Below are 21394 nucleotides of genomic sequence, written 5' to 3' on the forward strand. Positions count from 1 at the left end.
TGTTAGGAACCCTTGCACACACACTTTAGATTAGTAAGCATATTATACAATAATATAGTAGTTAAAGCCGGTGCTACACGATGCGTCCAATACCTTCAAACGTTGGTCACACGATAGTTCGCCACATAGTGTAGCCGTCATGCATGTGTCCAGTGACAAATGTTTGTGTCCAATGTTGGCGTTGGAACGATTGCCGCCAAAAGTCGGTATTTTTGACCCGCGTCAAAGGAGAATCCAACGTTGGAAACAAGTTGCAACCAGCATTTGGTATACAGCTACACGATGTGACATGTGTAGTCGTGTGTCCAGACTTGAATATAATCATGTGATAAGTAGTGATAGTAATGTGTTTTCTTCTACAAGAGTCTCTGTTTAGTTTTGTTTTTTTAATATTAACCTACAAGTGTTAATTTTTTTTTAAGTAGGCACTTAGTTTTACTCTTTTTTACTTTTATTCAGTAACTGGTAAGTATTGTTTTGATCGTTTATAGTATTTTGTAGAATTATATTTTTATAGTATTAATATCAATAAATTATACAATGCAAATGCACATATTAATTAAGTTGTATTTAAATAACGTCGATTTTAATCATACCTATGTACCTATATGTCTATAATAAAATGTAAATCTTAAGGGATGAGAAGTTATTGGACTCGCATACTTTTGTCTATGCATTATTGTTTTTAGATTCTGAACGGAGTGAAGAATGTATTGATTTTACAATGATGTGTGTTTTTTTTTTGTGTGTCTGTCATCACTTTTTGGAGTAGTAATAATGCTCCGATTTTTTACTTCAGCCCCTCTTTGAATAGGAAAATTTATCTAGTTGGTACTTTGGTGGGTCAAAAGTTAAAAATTTTCAATATTTTTTAAATGAGTCGGGAAAAACCCTAAAAAAATGAGGGAAAAACGGAATTTTTTAGGCAAAACCAGTTTTCGACAAAATCGAATTTTTTATTTTGCTATAACTCAAAAACTAAAAGATGTAAATACTTTAAATTTTCACCAAATGTTTAAATTAGCGTTCTCCATACACAGTTAAATTTTCAAAGAATTTTGACTTTTTTTGAGCTATTTATAGACAATTGAAATTTTCAATTTTTTGTTATAAATGTTGATAAAAAAAATTTAACTGGGACAAATTACTTGAAAATTTAATTGAAGGGTCCACATAACTTGTTTTAACTCTCATTCAAAAATTATAAAAATACATAGGCACAATTTTTTTTATTAGCATTTGAAGTTCAAATATTGACAAAAATTCGTCAAAATCATGAATATTTTTCACTATTTGGTAGTTTAAAATTTATAAATATTTTACTATCAAAAGCTAAGAATTGAAAATTTAATACTATGCTGTCCATAAGTTAAGCTTAGAATAATTATAAAAAAGTTTGATAATTATTCAATTAAAAAAATTTTACGAGTGTTTAAAGTTTTAATTTTAATTTGAAATCAAAAATACACGAGTAAAATAACGTTTTACTACTAAATAATTTTCGATTTTTGTATTTTTTAAAAAATTACCAAACGTAGGAGCTTGAGACTTTTACTTAAATGTTTGAATTTGTTTCAAAATAGAATATATGACAATATTTAAATATAATATATCCTAGACTGACCAATCATCTCCGTTCAGAATCCTTTTTCGTATACAATGATACCGATCATTGCATTCAAATTTAACCTACCCTAGTCCGAGGTCCATCCCACCCCCTAATGTACAGCATAGCGATACTCACTTACCCGCTTTTTTTAATTTTTTATTTATAATTAAAAAATTTATGTATATTTTGACAATTTTTCCTCCTATAATTTCTTCAAACATTTAAATATTTTATAAATGTCCTATTAGCATATTTGAATTTTAATTTTAGCTCTAAATTAATTTTTTTATGTATACATATATAAGTAAAATATTTATTCATAAGTAAATAAATACCCTATTTTTCTATAGTTGTATCATTTCCGTATACAAAATGGAGTGGAATAATGAATTAACGCTCGAATTTCTGGAAGCGTATGAAAAACATCCAGTTCTGTGGAACAGCTCTTATCCAGGACATAAGAATAAAAACATTCTACAGGATGCATGGAATAAAGTAGCTAATGAGTTGAGTGTTACAATGACAGTTGTTGCGTTGAAAAAGAAGAAAGAATCACTGATGTCGACCTACAGGACTTTGAGAAAGAAAGTAGTGGATTCAGAGACCACCGGAACGGGTTCACATGAGGTGTACTTTCCATCGTGGTTTGCCTATAATGCGATCGATAGGTTTATTAGAGTCCAAAATACGAAGATATCTTCTCTGAATTCGGAGGTAATTTTATTTATTTATTTATATTTTAATTTATAATCTATTATTTAAATATAAAGTTAACCAAACAAAAATAATTATAAACCACTAATCAATATAATTTTGCCATTCTACTGCTCCACTTGTCATACAGTATTCTCCAAACTCTCGCCGAATATCCTTTGCTTCCTCGGAGGGTTTTCTAGGTTTGTTAATCAGTGAATTGAAAGATGCCATCCCTTGTAGATCATTGCGCCATGTTCCGGGAATCAATTCACCATCCTCTTCATAATCGAAAGTACCAGGTGGGGTATAGTTTTTTCTTGATGTTGCGCTTCTTCGTAGAAAATTATGAAGTAAACAGCATGTCATACATATTAAAGTAGCTTTATCAGGTTGTAGTAACATAGGTGATCTGAATACTCGGAAAACTGATGCTAAAATACCAAACACATTTTCCACAACTCTACGTGCGCGACACAAGCGGTAATTGAAAATCCGTTCTAAACTTCCTTTAGGATGATTTCCTCTGTAAGGTTTCAGAAGAGTACTACTCATAGGAAACGCATCGTCACCTATAAAAACATATGGCATCTCCTTGTGTCGTTGTAATAAGGGCTCGGGTGGTGGAAACAGAAGTTCGTTACGAATTATTTTACGATAAATACTCGTGTTAGCATACACACCTGAATCGTTCATTCTTCCTTGCGCGCCAACATCAACAAATGTAAAACAATATTCCGAGTTAACAAATGCCATCACCTGTAGCCAGAAATCGAAGAGTGACTGCTAAACGCTCTTGAATTGTTATTGCCTTCCTCATGTTAGTATCTTGTTTTTTTATTTTCGGTCCAATTTTTGTAAGAATAATTTCAAAATCTTCGGACGACATTCGACAGAAGTTTAGAAATTTTCCTGATTTTTCTGTCCTTAGAGCCTGGAGCATATGTGAGGCATTATATCTAGCAAATAGAATTTATACGATTAAACAACCAACTCTGCATAAAATATATTTAAATAAAAATATCAATTTTAAGTTCAACTTTATTATTACCGTTCTCTACTTCTATTTAATGAAGTCATCCACCACCTCCTTGCACGTCTTTTTTTCTGTTTTTGATCAATCAATACCTTACTACAAGATAAAACAATTACAGTGGCTGCAGCTGCAATTACGTCATCCATTTTTTATATTTATTTTTAAGCTTTTAAAGTTTTTTAAAGTGTGTTTATATTCACATTCAGATATACACTGGAGGGAAATATTCACCCAACATTCCGACTTGACACTGGGTCCAATGTTGGCCACAACGTGTAGCTGCAACCGTTAGTCAAACATTGGTCCCAATGTTCAGCCAACGTTTGCACACCTATGTTGGACCCAACGTTCGACGCGTCGTGTAGCACCACCTTAAGCAATATGTGTATTTTTTTGCAAGCGACTGCGTCGCCAAGACAAGAACGTAGAATAAGCAAGAGTTAGTCGTGAATAAGTAGCCGATTCGTATAATACTGTTGTTAAAATATTCTTATAATAAAATAATTAATAAAATATTTTCTTAAAGTTAAACAGATTTTGTGTAGTGTTTTGAATACAACCCGTAATTGAACGAACTCTTTTACAACATATATATATACCTTTTGGCCTTAACCGAAAGAGTATATAACAACTGGTGGCAGCGGTGGGATAATACAAATTCTTGGATATATGTTACGATTAGGGATAATATTATCATTAAATGTAAAAATAATTCAGAAACAATAGTAGTAAGTATAAACGGCACAGGCATTTTAGATTTAGACAATCAATGTGAAGCCAATACTGATGACGGGACATTATTAATAGCAAAAAGAAAAATAACTACAAAAATGTATAAAGACTTTATTCCACAACTAGACGTTTCAATTAACTGGAAAACTAAATTAAACATTACAAATACAATTTTAAAAAATTCAAATATTCCAGATAAAGGTAATTCTATAGTAAAAAAAAATTTATTCAAACTAATAGAATACTCCAAATCACTAGAAGAATTAAAATACATAAAAACAAGTAGTAATGTTATGGGCACAATAGGTAATGAATTATACATAATTATAACAATAAGTATCATCAGTATAGGTTTAGTAATAATAATAATTTTATATTTAATAATCAAAAACAAACATTGTAAAACATCTAATTCTGTAAAAAACCCAATAGAAGGTAAGATAATATATGAAACCGTAGACAATCCAAATCATGAAAATCCATTGCCTAGAATAATATAGTTTGCAATAGGCAATGAACTTTCATTTAACCCCGGGGGTGTTAGGAACCCTTGCACACACACTTTAGATTAGTAAGCATATTATACAATAATATAGTAGTGTAAGCAATATGTGTATTTTTTTGCAAGCGACTGCGTCGCCAAGACAAGAACATAGAATAAGCAAGAGTTAGTCGTGAATAAGTAGCCGATTCGTATAATACTGTGTTGTTAAAATATTCTTATAATAAAATAATTAATAAAATATTTTCTTAAAGTTAAACAGATTTTGTGTAGTGTTTTGAATACAACCCGTAAGTGAACGAACTCTTTTACAACATATATATATACCTTTTGGCCGAAAGAGTATATAACAATAGTGTATATTTTTTATTATTGTAAGTTGTGATGTGTAAATGTGTATTAATAAATATTTAAGTCAGTTAAACATAATATGAAATATTCTACTTTAATTCTAAGTATTAAACTATTAAACTACTAAATATTAACTAGTGTACAAAAGGTGATTAGTGTTTGTTTAAGGGTTTGTTACCAACATTGGTGGTTTACGGATGCATTTTTAGATAGACATTTTTCTTCTTGGTGTTGTTTTTATTTTGTCTGTATGTGTTTTTGTCTGGAAAAGAGGTAATGTTGGTCCCTCATTTATAGTTTTGATTTTATCATATTTTTCCTTGTGTATATTGTGCATGATGTAGTGTGTTGTACTGGAGAATATTCCTGCTATGAGTCTTATACTCCATCCAAAGGTTTGGTAAAGTATAGTCATATTAATGCTGGTTTTTATTAATATTGATATAGCTTTCCAGATAAAAAATATACCTAAGAGTCCAGAAATGCAGGATCCAAATGTAGTGAACCATCCTCACATTTTATATAATTTGTCTTCGATTATATTTGATATGGTAATGTCATCAATTAGGCTTTTGAGACGTAAACCCTGATCTACGTATGAATAGCCCATGGATTGCCTGGCTATATTTTTTTGTGCTGTTTGGATTTCTTGTGGTAGTAGTAGGTGTTTTTGTAATGCTGTCATAGTGTCTTGGGTATAAATTCCTGCTGTCATTAAATGTTCTGGACTTTTGTAGTTCCAAGTCCATGAAGTAGAAGGTTTTAATGTTTGTGGTTTTTTTATTTCCCTGAGAGTTGGTGCAACACCATACCACTCTGAGTCAAGACGGAATGCCACAGGGAGGTATTCATTGCAATCAACTTGGGTGCCATAATTTTGTAGAATATTTGTTTTTGGTGCCATAAAGTATGTTTTATTATTAAGTGTAACTGGTAATTCATTATAACATGCATTTTGTTGTGCATATTGTACACCAACTGGTTTACATTTTATTAAGTAAATTATTTCCCCTGGTTTTATTGCTTTGTTTCCTGGACCTTGTCCCATAGCATATGCAAATTCATCTAGACTGTATGTGGCCAATGATAATTTGAATAATAATTGTGTTCTTTCTATTTCACATTGTTTCCTTATTAATTCATTATATAAGGAGGTTATTGTGTTTTTTAGGAAGTTTTCTATGTATACAAATTTTGTGTTTACATATGCCATGAGATCTGTGTTTTGAGGTGAAATCTTATTGGTGGAGAAATTATGCATAAATGCATTGTCTTTTAAAATGAATAGTTGTGGGTGTTCTGTTTGTATGACTGGCACTTCGCATGCGAATGTTCTTCTTTTTTGTTTTAAAACAAAGACTATGTTTTCAGTCTCAACTAAGAATGTATGTGTTTGTAACACATCTTCTAGTGTTGGTTCTGAAATCATTAGTGTTGCTGGACCATCATATAATACATCAAAATTATGTGTGTCACAATTTTGATATATGATATTGTTATTCCAGACTGTTTCACCTCTGTATGAATCTATCCCATACATTTCTGATAGTTTCATTCTGGTTCCAGTTGGTAAAATTAATAGGTCATCTTTACTAATTATATTAGCGATACCTTCACTTAATTGTATTTTGTAGTTGCCTTGTACAACAACATTTTTCCACGATCCTTTATCAGATGCATAAGATGTTCCTTGGCAGTTTCCGTTTTTGTCAATATTGCCAGCTACCGTGTGAGTGGCAAATGTGGTATGATTGATCATTAGCCCTGTTATAATGCCACCTGAAGGAAAGTGAAATATTGCTGTTCTGTGCAACCCGAGTTACCCAAAATAGTATTTCTGAAAAAAAACCATCTTCAACTACCTGTGCATTATCAAATGTTGCACATTTGGTGACCAGATAGTCTACAGAAATACTAATACTAAACTTAAACAAGATTTAAATGGTATTGTACGGGTGTCAGCTTTTTGTATTAGTTTGATTCTTGGAATTTCCATGCTAGTTGCGGGTGGTGGGGTCTTGCAGTGGTCCACTTCTAAGCTGTTGAAAGATGTTACGTTTATTCTTTTTTCATTGCAATCATATGCTATGAATCCATAAACTGGCACCAATGTTAGTATAACGTTACTAATTAACTTCTCATTTGGAATTTTTGTTGTGGTTTAATGTTTATTATTATTTTTATATTATGTTATTTAATGTAGTTTTAAATATATATATATTTATTTTAATCTTGTTTTTCAATTCTTTTATTTTTATAATTAAAATTACTTCTTTTTTAAATGAGTGAATATTTTTGTATTCTTATAACTTTTCTCTTTCATTTTTATATGTTTTTTTTTTATATTGTTTATCAAATTTGTTCTAACATATTTTGTTGTTACTAAGATAGGCAATTTTTGTTTTAATTTGTATTTGTTGTTTCTAATTTATTTATTAATTCTTTATCTTTTATAAGTATATACATTTTATTTTTGTTTCAATTCTCAATTGTATTATTTTATTGTTTTATATTTATTAATTATGTTTACAACATTGTGTATGCAATCTTGCATAGTATATTATCTGTTTGTTTTAATATTGTTTTTGTTTTTTTTTTTTTTATCTGTGAATGTATGGTTTCATTCTTCTGACATGAATTATGTCATCAGTTACTTTATTGTTTAATGTTAATTGAACTTTATAATTTAAATCATTTATTTTTTCGATTATTTTAAATGGCCCTTTATATTTAGAGGCAAGTTTTGGAGATTTTCCTATTGTATTGAATGGAAATTTGATTAATATCGAATCTCTTGGTTTGAATGTAAGTATACGATGCTTTTGATCGTGATATTTTTTTTTGTGAGTCTTGTGCAGTTTTTATTAAAGTTGGAATTTTGTCTCTTAATCTGTTTAGTTCTGTTAGTGATTTTTTTTATGTCATAAGGAATATTGGTTGGAATTATTTTGTTATCAATTGGAAAATATGGTTCAAAACCATACATGAGATAGAAAGGACTATGTTTAGTACTAGTTTGTGGGGTGGCATTGTAACTCAATGTAACATATGGTAAATAATAAGACCATCTCGATTGATTATTTTCATCAATATAGTTTTTAATAGAATTGCATAATATATCATTTATTTTTTCGACAAATTCTTGTATTTGTGGGGAATAACTGGTTGATAGTATTTGTTTTATTCCTAAATTTTCACAAACTTCGCTTACCATTTGGTTTTTAAAATGTGTGCCTCTATCAGATGAAAATTGGCGGAAACAACCCCATTGTGATATTATTTGAATAATAAAATTAATAGTTGATTGAGCCGTTGCTAATTCTACAGCTTTAGTGAATATAAATTTTGTGTTATTACACGCTGCTACTAAAACATATTTTTTATTGTTACTGGATATCAATGGTCCTAAATAGTCAAATGTTAGTCTATCTAAGGGTCTGTTTGAAAGGGGTATTGGTTGTAGTTGACCAACAGGTTTTCCATTTATTTTTTTATTTATTTGGCAATTATGGCACGACTTAATATATTGATTTGTGTCTTTAGTCAAATTGGGCCAATAATATTTGTTTTGTATTTTATTAAGGGTTCGTGTTATCCCTGTATGTCCACCAATAGGTGATTCATGATAAGATTTTAAAATTTTTTTTGTTAATGATTGTGGGACTACTAGCGGATAGTTTACATTGTTTGGTGATTTGTAATGTTTATAATGTAATATATCGTTTAAGATTATGAACTGTCTAGATTTTCTTTGAATACTAATTGGTATTTGATCGACATGATTATTATTAATTGCTTGTATGATTTGTGAGCAAAATTGATCATTACTCTGTTGGTTTTTTATATCAGTTAAATCAACAGTCAAATTATCATTATCATTTTTAATGTCAGTTTTATTAATAGGATTCCTCGATAAAGCATCAGCTACTTTATTTTCTTTCCCTTTTTTATATAAAATATTAAAATTAAAATCTAGTAATTTTAGAGTTAATCGAGCTATTCTAGCTGATGGTGTTTTTAAATTTTCATAATATTGTAAACTGATATTATCACAGAATACAATAAAGTGTCTTCCCCATAAATACTCCCGGAAATAAGTGATGCCGAAACATAGTCCTAATAGTTCTAAAGTTGTTGATGAATAAGTTTTTTCACTGTTTAATAATTTTCTTGATGCGTATGGATGTAAAATGTTGTTGTCATCTGGTTGTTCAAGATATGCTCCTAATCCTGTCAGTGATGCATCGGTTGTTAAGAATACTTTTTTACTATCATCAAAATGTTTAAGTAATGGTTGTGATGTTAAGTGTTTTTTTAATGTATTATAAGATTTCTCATGAATTTCTAGCCAATTAATTTTATTGTCGCCTTTTGTTAGTTCTGTGAGGGGGTGGGCTATTTTTGCAAAGTCTTTGATATGTTTTCTATAATATGAATACATACCTAAAAATGATCTGACATCTTTTTGAGTTTTAGGTTGTTTAAATTCAGTTATGGCTTTAATATTGGTGTTTAATACCTTCTTGTGAAATTACATGGCCTAATAATTCTATTTTTTTATTAAAGAAGTGGCATTTTGATGTTTTTAGGGAAAAATTCATTGAATCAATGATTTTTAGAGCTTTATCTAAGTTTATTAATGCCTCATCGAAATTGCTGCCGTAAGATGCTAGATCGTCTATATAAATGATTATAGATTTGTATAGTAATGCAGAAAATGCTTCCTTTAATACTCTTTGAAATATGGCACTGCTATTTTTAAATCCTTGAGGCAACCTAGTGAATGTCATTAAGCCATGAACTGATGTAAATGCCAATTTATATTGGTCTGTTTCTTTTATTGGTAACTGAAAAAAACCACTATTGAGGTCAAAAGAAGAAAAATACTTTGCACCCTCTAAAGCTCTTAGTAAGTCATTGGTCCTAGGTAAAGGGTATTGGTCTGTTTCAACTCTTTCATTTAATTCTTTGTAGGAAACCACTAATCTGTATGAACCTTTTTCTTTTTTTTTTACTAAGAATGCAGGTGCTGCAAATTTTGATATTATCGGACGAATAATATTTGCTTTATTTAGTTTATCTAATTGTATTTTGAGTTCATCTCTTTGTTGTGGAGACACTCTATGAGGAGCATGGAATTTTGGGTCTTTATAATTTTGTTTCATTTTTATTTCGCATGGCTTTATATTAGCTGGTTTTATATTAGATGCGTCTGAAGTAAATAAATGTATATATTTTTTTAATAACGATAAAATTTGTCCGTATTGTAAAGGATTTAGTTCATGGGATATTTTAATCGGGGTGCCTTCATTATCGTATATAATTTCTTTGTCGGAATTATTTGTAATAATATGGTCTACATTAGTTACGTGTATATTTTCTTTGAGTTCGTTATTTACGATAAGTTTCTTTATATTTTGGTATTTATCTTTTATTTCTGTGATTATTTGTTGTAAGGGTGTAAAGTCGTTTATTTCAATATAATTGTGTGGTAATTTGAGTGAAGGATTTATGGGTTTAGTGCCTGGGATCCAGTGCGTGTTTTTATTTGTATTGTACAGTACAATCGGGGGTCTTTTATAATTTTTATTACGGTGGATAACGGCTGTTTTTGAAGTCTCGTCGAAAATGTAAGTGTCATGATTATAATGGTTGGCAATGGAGGCCAATTCATTGTCGGACCACCAGTGTCCTGGGAGGTCAGATAATTGTAATAGTTCTAACAGTTGATATATGGAAATTATTTTGTCTTGTTTATTATCATTCAATGCGTTACATATCGCATAGAGACCACAGTTTCCATCTCCAGGGACATTCTCGCCGGGTTTATAGTTGTTAAAAATTGAATTGATTTCGTTATTATCGTTGACATTTTGGTTTGAATTATAATTGCAAGGCCGTATCTGGGGGGGGTGTCCAGGGTGTCTGGACCCCCCCCCCCAAGAAATTTCTTCAATATTTTACAAATGTTTAAAATAATTATTTATTTTTAACACCAACGTAAAAATATTTTCACTCAAAAATGACTTAAGCTCCAATTAATCATTGACTGTTTTTAGTTTTATATCATAATATCATATGAAAATATTATAGCGTCTAATAATAATAATCACAGACTTCTATACCAACGCGCGTATTACATAGAAATCTGACGTCTACGCTAATAATAGATTGTTTATTATTGATGGACAACGATCACTGTCGATGCCGGTCGGGGGTCAGCGACGATTAACAACAACAATATTAGATTTGTGTAAATTATAATTATATTATTATTTATTATACCATTTTGCTGTCTGCAAGACTGTGACAAACACGTCGTTTTCTAAATTCATCATAATGAGTAAACGAGAAAACAAAAATGTACTGTCAAATTATTTTTCTAAACTTCAAAGGTACGTTATATTATTTCATATGTTATGTAATTTAATTACCAAAATATTGATTCATAAACTTTATTTTAGACTGATAATGTTCCTATTTTTCTACCACAAATAGACACGCCAGCGCCATCATGTAGTCATTCACCCACATATTTGCAAACAAACGAAAATAATATATTAAAATTGGACGCGGAGCAAATAATTGAAGACAACGATATTGGCTACTGTTTCGGTAAAAATGTATGTGATGAAATAAAATTTAAATTATTAAATGATCATTGGTCACCAGACGAAAATTACAAATTTCCAATAACTACAAATCAAAAAAAAAAATTTAAAGTTTCAATTAGGATGGATTAAGCGTTTTCCTTGGGTTGTTTATTCGAGAATCGGTGAACAAGGTGCAGTTTGTAAATATTGTGCGATATTTGGTCGCGAATTTGGTGGCAAAGGCAGTCACCAGAAACTTAATACATTAGTTGTAAAACCTTTTAATAACTGGAAAAAAGCGATAGAGAAATTTAATGAACATAGTAAAACTGAATTTCACAAATCTAATGCTATGCGCGCAGATAATTTTGTAGCTGTTTATTCCAAAAGCTGTCAAAATATTATTCAAAAATTAGATTCAGCGCGTACTATTCAAAATGATCAAAATAGAAAGAGATTAATTCCTATTATTCAAACAATTATTATTTGTGGGCGTCAAGAAATAGCTTTACGCGGTACTAGCGATTACGGACCTCTCTCTTTAGACAATTCTGAACCCAAGTGGAATTCCCTCCCCTGCCACAAAATACGCACAATCATTCACACAGAACACATCAAGAATCTCCTATCCCTAGTGTTCCGAATAACACAACGGATCAACTCACGTTTTTTCTTCATGGAATTCAGATCGCTAATCAATAGGGGATTGATGAATCAGGGGGATATCCCTACTTACATCACTCATCGAAAAACTTATCTCAAACAATGACAGAAAATAAGTTATCCGCCTTAACCATTCTTCTTTGGAACGCAAACGGAATCACCAACAACACGGAAGAACTTAAACTTGTTCTCGCAGAAAAAAACATAGATATAACTCTCATCTCCGAATCTCATCTGACCTCCAGCTCAAAATTTAAAATTTTCGGATACGACTGCCTCCAAGCCAATCACCCCGATGACTCAGCTCATGCTGGTGCCGCACTACTAATTTCTACCAAAATCCCACACTCGCCTTTTCAACCTAAATCATGCAGATAGTCGCTACATCTATAAATATTAACTCCATACCCACGTCTATTGCATCAGCCTACTTCCCACCTGGATCACCTTTTCCGACAGAAGATCTGTCACTATTTATTTAAACACTTAATCACATATACATCATAGGTGCTGACTTCAATGCGAAGCACGAAACATGGGGCTGTCGCTCAAAGAACACTAGAGGTCGCACTCTACACAACTTTATAACAATAAAGCGCTCTAAGGTTATCTCTCCAGCCTCCCCTACTTACTGGCCAACTCACGCAAACCGTCACCCTGATTACCTTGATTTTTTTCTATCTAACCTCCCCAATCACATCCATACAAACATTTCTAATCTAAACGACTCTGCATCTGACCACACACCAGTCATCCTCAAAATTCAAGCAAATGTTCCCTTCCACCCATTCGTAAAAAAACGCACAGATTGGAACAAATTTCGCAATATTATGTCAACTTCTTCCTCTTTAAACATTAAGTTAAAAAATCCCACCGATATAGATACTGCCATAAACACCCTCACAAACAACATTCAAGATTCATTTCGAATATCTTCCACCACATCTGTAACTCAAGACAACTCTAGTAGAAATATCACTCCGGAAATAAGAAAGCTCATATCTCAAAAACGTTGGGCTCGAAACATTTGGCAACGAACTCACTACCCGATTGACAAACAACGTTACAACTATTTTTCCAACAAACTAAAGTCAACTCTCAAGAAACATCAAAGTCAACTATACACATCCCATATTCAATCTCTTTCACCCTCAAATGGGTCTCTCTGGAGAAAAACCAAATCTCTTTTAAAGCATAAATCTACCATTCCCCCTCTACGCTATCAGAACAACAATCTTGCTACCACTGACCAAGAGAAATCAGATCTTCTGGCTAACCATCTTGCAAATACATTTAAACCTCACAACATTTCCCCTGATGATACTCACATGCTTCAAGTTGAGCAATTCATCTCATCGCCTCTGCCCATGGCACTTCCAGCCCCCCAACTACTCCTGGCGAAGTTCTATCAATTGTTAAAAAAAACTCAAGAATAATAAGTCACCCGGCCATGATCTAATCAACAACAAATTAGTCAAAAACTTACCACTAAAAACCATCATTCTTCTCACCTACATCTTTTTTGCTATATTTCGGCTACCTTACTTCCCTACCACTTGGAAATCAGCACTAATTATTACTATACTTAAACCAGGCAAACAACCTGATATGCCTGAATCGTATAGACCAATCAGCTTACAACCCACGTTTGGAAAAATTTTTGAAAAACTTCTCCTCAAAAGACTTGTGAATATTGCACTCAAACAAAATGCCCTTCCCAGCTTTCAATTCGGTTTCCGTGCCAAACATGCAACTTTTCACCAACTTCACCGCGTAGTGGACCACATTGCTCCATCTCTAGAAACAAAAAAATACTACTCAGGACTTTTTCTCGACGTAGCTAAAGCCTTTGACACCGTTTGGCACGATGGTTTATTATTCAAACTTAAAAAAATCTTCCCGGCACCCTATTACCTACTTCTAAAATCATACCTAAACAACAGAACATTCAGAGTCAAATTAAAAACCACATTCTCCAGCACGCAAAACATTCTAGCCGGTGTCCCTCAGGGAAGTGACATCGCTCCTTTCCTATACACATTGTTCACAGCTGACATTCCTACAACGGAAAACACCCTAATAGGGACATATGCCGACGATACCGCAATCCTTTCATCTAGTCAAGACCCCTTCGAAGCAAGCAGCCTACTTCAAAATCATCTCAACAGCCTATCTCACTGGTTCAAATCATGGAAAATCAAGATCAACGACTCCAAGTCTTCTCATGTAACTTTCTCCCTCCGCCCAGGTGACTGTCCTCATATATCATTTGAGAATGCAATTATTCCCCACACAAATGAAGTCAAATATCTCGGCTTACTGTTTGACAGAAGGCTCACCTGGGGCCCCCACCTCAAAACTAAACGCAAACAACTAAACAGCCGCCTACATATCCTCAGGCCTCTCATGAAATCTAATATGCAAATCTCCAACCGTTTACTACTCTACAAATCCCTTCTGCAACCTATCTGGTCATACGGAAGCTCTCTGGGGTACCACTAAACCATCGAACACTAGAACCATACAAGCATTTCAAGCCATCTGCCTCCGCATGATTGCTAAAGCCCCTTGGTACGTCACAAATATTGCTCTTCATAACGACCTCAAAATACCCACCATTAAACATACAGCTATCAAATATTATCTTCGCCTGCACTCCAATATGGAACATCACTCAAACCCCCTCATCGCTCAACTTCATATCAATGCTCTTCCAGACAACTCAGCCAGACGCCTCAAACGTGAATGGCCCAGAGATCTTCTCAACGCACATTAATCTTAACCTTGTATATTACTATTTCCTCCTAAATTACCTTCCACGTAGGAATTGTGAAACTTCTACTCATTGTACTTTCCTCATTGCCACTTATAAGTTATAATTATTATCACATTTACTTATTGTACCATTTTGTATAGATTGTAAATTCACAAATAAACGATTTAAAAAAAAAAAAAAAAAAAAAGTAGTAGATAATGAAAAAGCTAACCAATTTGATATAATTTTTATTCAGTGACGGTAAAAAAAGTCACTATGTATATATTTCCAATTTTTCACGTCTTATTCGATCACAAACTACTTTACACGGACATTCGGTATATTATTGTAAACGATGCTTCACATCATTTGATAATCAAAATTTAAAATACAAACTAAGTGGACAAATAGCACTTGCACAACATAAACTTATTTGTGGCTCACATAAACCTATTCTACCCATAATGCCTGATGTCGACACAATGCTTGAATTTAAAGCATGGAAAAATGCACAACGACACCCTTTCACAATTTATGCGGATTTTGAGGCGCTACTAGTAAAGACCGACGACAGCCGAGGCGAGCATACGACTATAACACATAGGCATAAGCCTATGAGCTATGGATTTATAGTCAAGGTCCGAAGACGTACCGCTGGAGCTTGTTGAACAATTCAATATACCGACTTCTCCAATTATTTATCGTGGGAGTGATAGTCGAGAGGAGGTCACAAGGCATTTTGTTAATAATATTGTTGAAGTGGGGATTAAAATTGAAGAGTTGTTAAAGACAAATGTCCCAATATGTATGAGTGACGAAGATACACGTAGGCATAATGAGACTAAACATTGTAATCTGTGTAAATGTAGCTTCAATGAAATTGAAAAAGTCCGCGATCATTGTCACCTGACTGGTAAATTTAGACAGTCGTTATGCTCAAAATTTTGATTTAAAGCAACCGAAATTCGTTCCATATTTTTTCCACAACTAAACTAATTACGACGCTCATTTTATTGCTACTGAATTAGGATTAGATTCTAATACAATAAAAGTCATTCCTAATAGTGAAGAAAAATTTATTTCTTTTTCGAAATATATTAGTAGGTCTTTTACCATACGGTTCGTAGATACGTGTAGGTTTATAGCAACAAAGTTGGAAAATTTGGATAAAAATCTTTTGACACCAGATTTTTCGAAATTTTGTGAAACGTCAAAACATTTTTCTGCCGAGGATATGCCACTTGTTACCCGAAAGGGAGTATATCCATATGAATATACGGATGACTGGTCTAAACTTGAGCAAACAACTTTACCACTGATTGCTGACTTTTATAGTTCATTGACTGGAGAAAACATTAAAGACATTGAATATCAGTTTGCGACTGAAGTGTGGAGTCACTTTGATTGTGAAACACTGGGTGACTATTCAGATTTGTATTTGAAAATTGATGTACTGTTACTGGCAGACGTTTTCGAAAATTTTCGAGATGTGTGCTTGAAAGCATACTATTATACCGCACCCACCTACAGCTTTGACGCTATGCTAAGGCATACTTTAATAAAGTTGAAATTGTTGACAGACTACAACATGTTGTTAATGTTTGAAAATGGTGAGTTTTTTTTTTCAAAACGATTAAATATATTTTTTATCATTCTATAGGAGTTCGCGTTCGGCATCCGTCGCGCACACTGCTTGCGCTCCGTCTTGTGACATTATTTATTCTGTATATTGGTCTTATGTATCAAACTATACTTAATTACACTTAAAATATCTGCGTTAAATTAACATAGACTAAGTAATGCAAAAGATTACTTAGTTTCTCTAATTGTTCTTATAATCGATATAAATAACAAAATTAATAATCTCATAGTCGCTTATCTACGTGTTCACTATATCTACAATAACTTGTGTGTTCTCTTATCGCACGCCGCTGCGGCGGCAATAACCTCGACTTTATCGCAATAATAATTATCCCGCAATCTACATCCAATAATAAAAACACAAATTTATCCAGCACTAAACCTAATGACATTACCAAACTACAGCCTGCTCGCCTAAACAAAGTTTCAACTTCTGTCAACACTAATTACTCAGCCGGTAAACAAGACGTTACCATGAAAAATTCTTCATCCGGAAAATGGTTCGTGGCACAGTCAAAAATAAATCTAAGTAAAAGAAATCTCTCTTCTTCTTCTTCCGAACCAAATTCGCAGAAAATGCAAATCAACAAAAAATTATTTTTTACGTCAAATCGCTTTGAAGTGCTCTCACAAAATGAATCACAGCCCACCACTTCAACAGAACCTACTCCATCGATTTCTAACGAGTCGTTTCCAGAGAATAACATCAATGTCGGAATTAAATCAACCCTCCCCCCTCCAGCTTTTGTTAAAGGAGTAATCTGTTTTACAGATCTTTGTTCAGAACTAATTGAACAAATTGGAGTAGATAATTTCTCCTGCAAATCCTCTACTGACCGTCTAATTATGACAACTAACCCAGCTTCCTATAGAACGCTGATTCATTTCCTCAAAGAGCAAAAATCTGAATACCACACTTATCAGCTCAAGGAAGACAAACCAACGCGTGTGGTCGTACGCAATCTCCATCCATCCACGCCCACAGAGCTTATCAAATCAGAGCTTGTGTTGCGCTTATTTGAGGTCCGTCAAGTAACAAACGTATTACATAAAATCAATAAACACCCACTACCGTTGTTTTTCGTCGACCTCGAACCGACAATTCACTCCAATGACATTTATAAGCAGACATCTCTTATCCACACCAAAATAAAAGTGGAAGAACCATACAAAACAAAAACTATAAGCCAGTGTATCAACTGCCAGAATTAAAGTGATACATAATCGTACTGCGGCTATCCAGCTCGCTGTATCCACTGCGGTGCACTCCACTCTTCATCGGTCTGTCCAAATCCACGGGATACTACTCCAAAATGTGCCCTCTGCTCCGGTGATCACCCCTCAAATTATATGATCGTACAGCTGTGCCTTTGCAAATCAATGAAGGTGATAAAGTCATGGTGCAAGAAAAAACAAGTAAAGGAAAATTATCACCTAAGTGGTTAGGACCATTCACAGTGGTGGAAACTAATGCGGACTCTCCGAATGTGACCATCTTAAAAAAAAATAAACATGTAAAATTGCACAAAAATCTCTTGAAGAAATTTCATGAATAAAATCTAAATTGTGTTTCAGAACCTCAATGGTATGTCGTGGGCTTTCAAACTCTCAGAGCGGAAGTTTCCAAGTTACTTCATTTCAGAACTCATCGGGCTTATACTTTGAAGCAATGGGACCTCTTCGCATTTTCTACACCAATTGGGATTTCATCACTTACGTGAATCTGTAAACTTATTACATGAAGTACTAAATACTCCAGAAATTCCATGATCAAACGACATTTGAATACAATTGAAAAAAAGAGAGGATTCGATCTTAACTAGTGCGTGTACGGATTAAATACAATCCACGGTTCCGTTCATGCAAGAAATTGAATCAAATCTCAATTCTGTCATACGAGTCCTTGGGTCAGACCACAGAACCTCTGAACATCCGAACCGACAACCTCGTGGGTTGATAAATGCAGTAGGAAGGCTAGCAAACATTCTTTTTGGAGTTTGCTCCGATCAGGATGCAGAATTCTTTTACAAAAACATTGAACATCTAGCTCGTTCTGAGGATAAACATGTTCATCTATCAGAGGAACAGATACGCATAGTCTCTTCAGTCATAAATAACGTAAATTCCACCATGCATGAACTGCTAACAGATGATCAGAAATTGCAGCAGAATATAAACAGAATAGAAGAACAATCAAGGCGTTCTGAGGCAACAATCAATGTATTGGAAATACAAAACACCTTCCTGGAGCACACTGCAATATTGACAGTTTTCCTAAACCAATTCGCTTGGGAAACTCAAAACCTCCAATCCATTGTCAACTCAGCATTAAATGGATTGATGCATACAAATGTCTACCCCCCATCTCAATTGATTCATGAACTTAAACAAATACAACTGACATTACCTTCTACACTAGAGCTACCTATAACTGAATCTCATTTATCTATCCCGGAATTATTCCGTACATCCAAGTTAAGCGTAGAGTACATCCAACAGAATCTCGTATTTGTAACCCGTATACCCTTATTGTCCAACCTTCGGTTTAACCTGTTTCATAATATTCCACTTCCGATACTTACAAATAAAGGTAATATATTAATCATTGAACCACAAGCTCAGTACTTGGCAATAAGCGATACTAACGAATATAATTTCAGTCTAACCGACGATCAGTATGAAAAATGTGAAACATTGTTCTCTTTTAAGTTATGTGTAAATCCTGAGGCTATTAGTAAATCTAAACACCAGGATAATTGTGAGGTACCTTTGTACAATTTCCCGTATCAAACGATAGGAGCTTGTAATTTCAAATATCTGAACCTAAATACTACAATCTGGCATAAGCTTTATCTACAATACGCGTGGTTATATTATTGCATTTCGCAGGCAGTTACAGTAACATGCGCACAAAACTCTAAGCAGAATCCTACTCAACGGTACAGGAAAAATTCAAATTTCCGATAATTGTGTTATATATACAGAAAATCTGATTTTAACACCATCAAGAACCCTATCATCAGAAATTCATAGAGATTTCGTTCCAGAAAATCCGAATCTGCACGCAATATTAAAAATGCCAAAAATAATTAACAGCTGTGTTCCCGAGCAAATAGATACAAATAAATATTTTAAAAATTTTAATCAGTTAGCTGAAGATGCTAAAAAACTGAAAGAATTATCTAAAATGTACAACGATACCAACATATTTGTAAATCCAGATCATCATTTTATTATAGTTTATTGTATTGTCATTTTAATAATAGTAATAATTCTGTACATGTTGATCAAATATAAGTGTAATCTACCTCGACTCTACAGACCGGAAATAGCAGAACCCCAGAATGTAGCAGAGTATGTGCAATCCACACACTCCCTTCAAAATTCTAAAACTTCAGAGCATCAGAACTCACGGATGAAGTGAAACATGGTGATCATTAGACCCCCATGTCTCATGTAGTCCGGGGGTGTTGTGAACCCCTGTCTGTATGCTATACCCAGAATAAGATATAGTTATAATATAATATAATATAGTATAGTGTGTAAGCATATTAACATGTGAACCGATAGAGTAACACGGTTTTAGGGAATTCGCTGTGTGGACAGTTTTGAGCCCGAGCGAGCCCCTACCGTGTCTCGCCGTCTTTGTAATATTTAGTGTAGTCCTGGCAGACCATCGAGCAGAGCCTCTGTTATTTTCTTAAGTCTAACAATTATTCTGTGTAACTAATTTCTTTTAAAATTGATTATATTAATAAAGTATTAGTGATAACTTAAACACCGCGTATTTATTACTAACGAACAAACTCGGTTGTGGAGACCTCCATAACATACACATTATTCACAAACTACCAATGACACAAAGACATATGGCCTAATCAAAATTTATAATAAGAATAATTATAAAATAAAAGATAAAAAAAAATCCTTCTTATGTATATATTTGTAAATTGTAAATAATATTATTTTGCCTATGTGCCTTTGTATACTAAACTATAATTGTTTCCGAAATTAAAAAAAAAATCTACTAGGTACAAGTTCATCGCTAAAAATGTTTTGATGATCATTAGATTCAATTACATTCAAACCAACATTTGCATTATCTTTATTGCCAATACCAACAGTTTCAGTTTCAATAAAACTAACGTTATTAATGCAACTATCAGTCACCTATATTAATAAGTCATTTAAAAATTAAAATTATAAATAATATTAGACATATTTTTTCTTACATTTTACAACTCATTAGTTATTACTAGGATAAGAATGTGTTTGATTTTGCATGTTTGTTTTTAGGTTGACTATTAGCTATCATTCTCATATTATGGAAATGTGTTTCTAATAATTTTTAAAAGTACCTATCAATTAAATATCACAATAAAATACCTAAATAATTAATTCAATAATTATTATAAATTATAATACAATTATATGATGTAGGTACCTATATTTTTTTATTATTATTGTAGTAATAGATGACATATGTTGTTTCGGAACCAATTTTGAAGAAGCACTAACTAATTTAAAAGATATATTCAGTAGATTGGAAGAAACGGGTCTAAAATTAAAAACTAATAAATGCAATTTTTTTAGTTCAAATATAGAATTACTTGGACACTCAGTATCAAACGTAGGAATAAAACCATTAGAAAAAAATATTAAAGCGATAACTTCATTTCCAACTCCAAATAAAATAAAAGACGTAAGAGCCTTCGTTGGACTTACAAGTTATTATAGGAAATACATTAACAGTTTTGCAAAAATAGCAAGCCCTTTGACAAGTTTAACAAAAAAAGATAATAAATTTGTTTGGGGAAAA

At 32.7% G+C, this 21394-nt stretch overlaps 1 protein-coding gene across 2 annotated transcripts; it reads right to left on the reverse strand.

The window, feature by feature from the left end:
* Window positions 1-1369: 1369 nt before the first annotated feature.
* On the reverse strand, window positions 1370-4298 carry LOC132924038 (uncharacterized). 2 transcript variants are annotated; one of them, XM_060988101.1, is made up of 3 exons: window positions 3354-4298; window positions 2986-3261; window positions 1370-2874 (listed from the first exon to the last, which is right to left on the reverse strand). In XM_060988101.1, the coding sequence occupies exons 2-3, from the start codon at window positions 3056-3058 to the stop codon at window positions 2408-2410; spliced, it is 540 nt and encodes a 179-aa protein (XP_060844084.1). In that variant the 5' UTR covers window positions 3059-3261; window positions 3354-4298; the 3' UTR covers window positions 1370-2407. The 2 variants fall into 2 exon arrangements, with proteins under 2 accessions (XP_060844084.1, XP_060844083.1); XM_060988100.1 differs by having other exon boundaries at window positions 1370-3261.
* Window positions 4299-21394: the final 17096 nt, after the last annotated feature.

Source organism: Rhopalosiphum padi, chromosome 3 (genome assembly GCF_020882245.1).
Source record: "Rhopalosiphum padi isolate XX-2018 chromosome 3, ASM2088224v1, whole genome shotgun sequence".
In the NCBI taxonomy this organism is placed as follows: domain Eukaryota; kingdom Metazoa; phylum Arthropoda; class Insecta; order Hemiptera; family Aphididae; genus Rhopalosiphum; species Rhopalosiphum padi.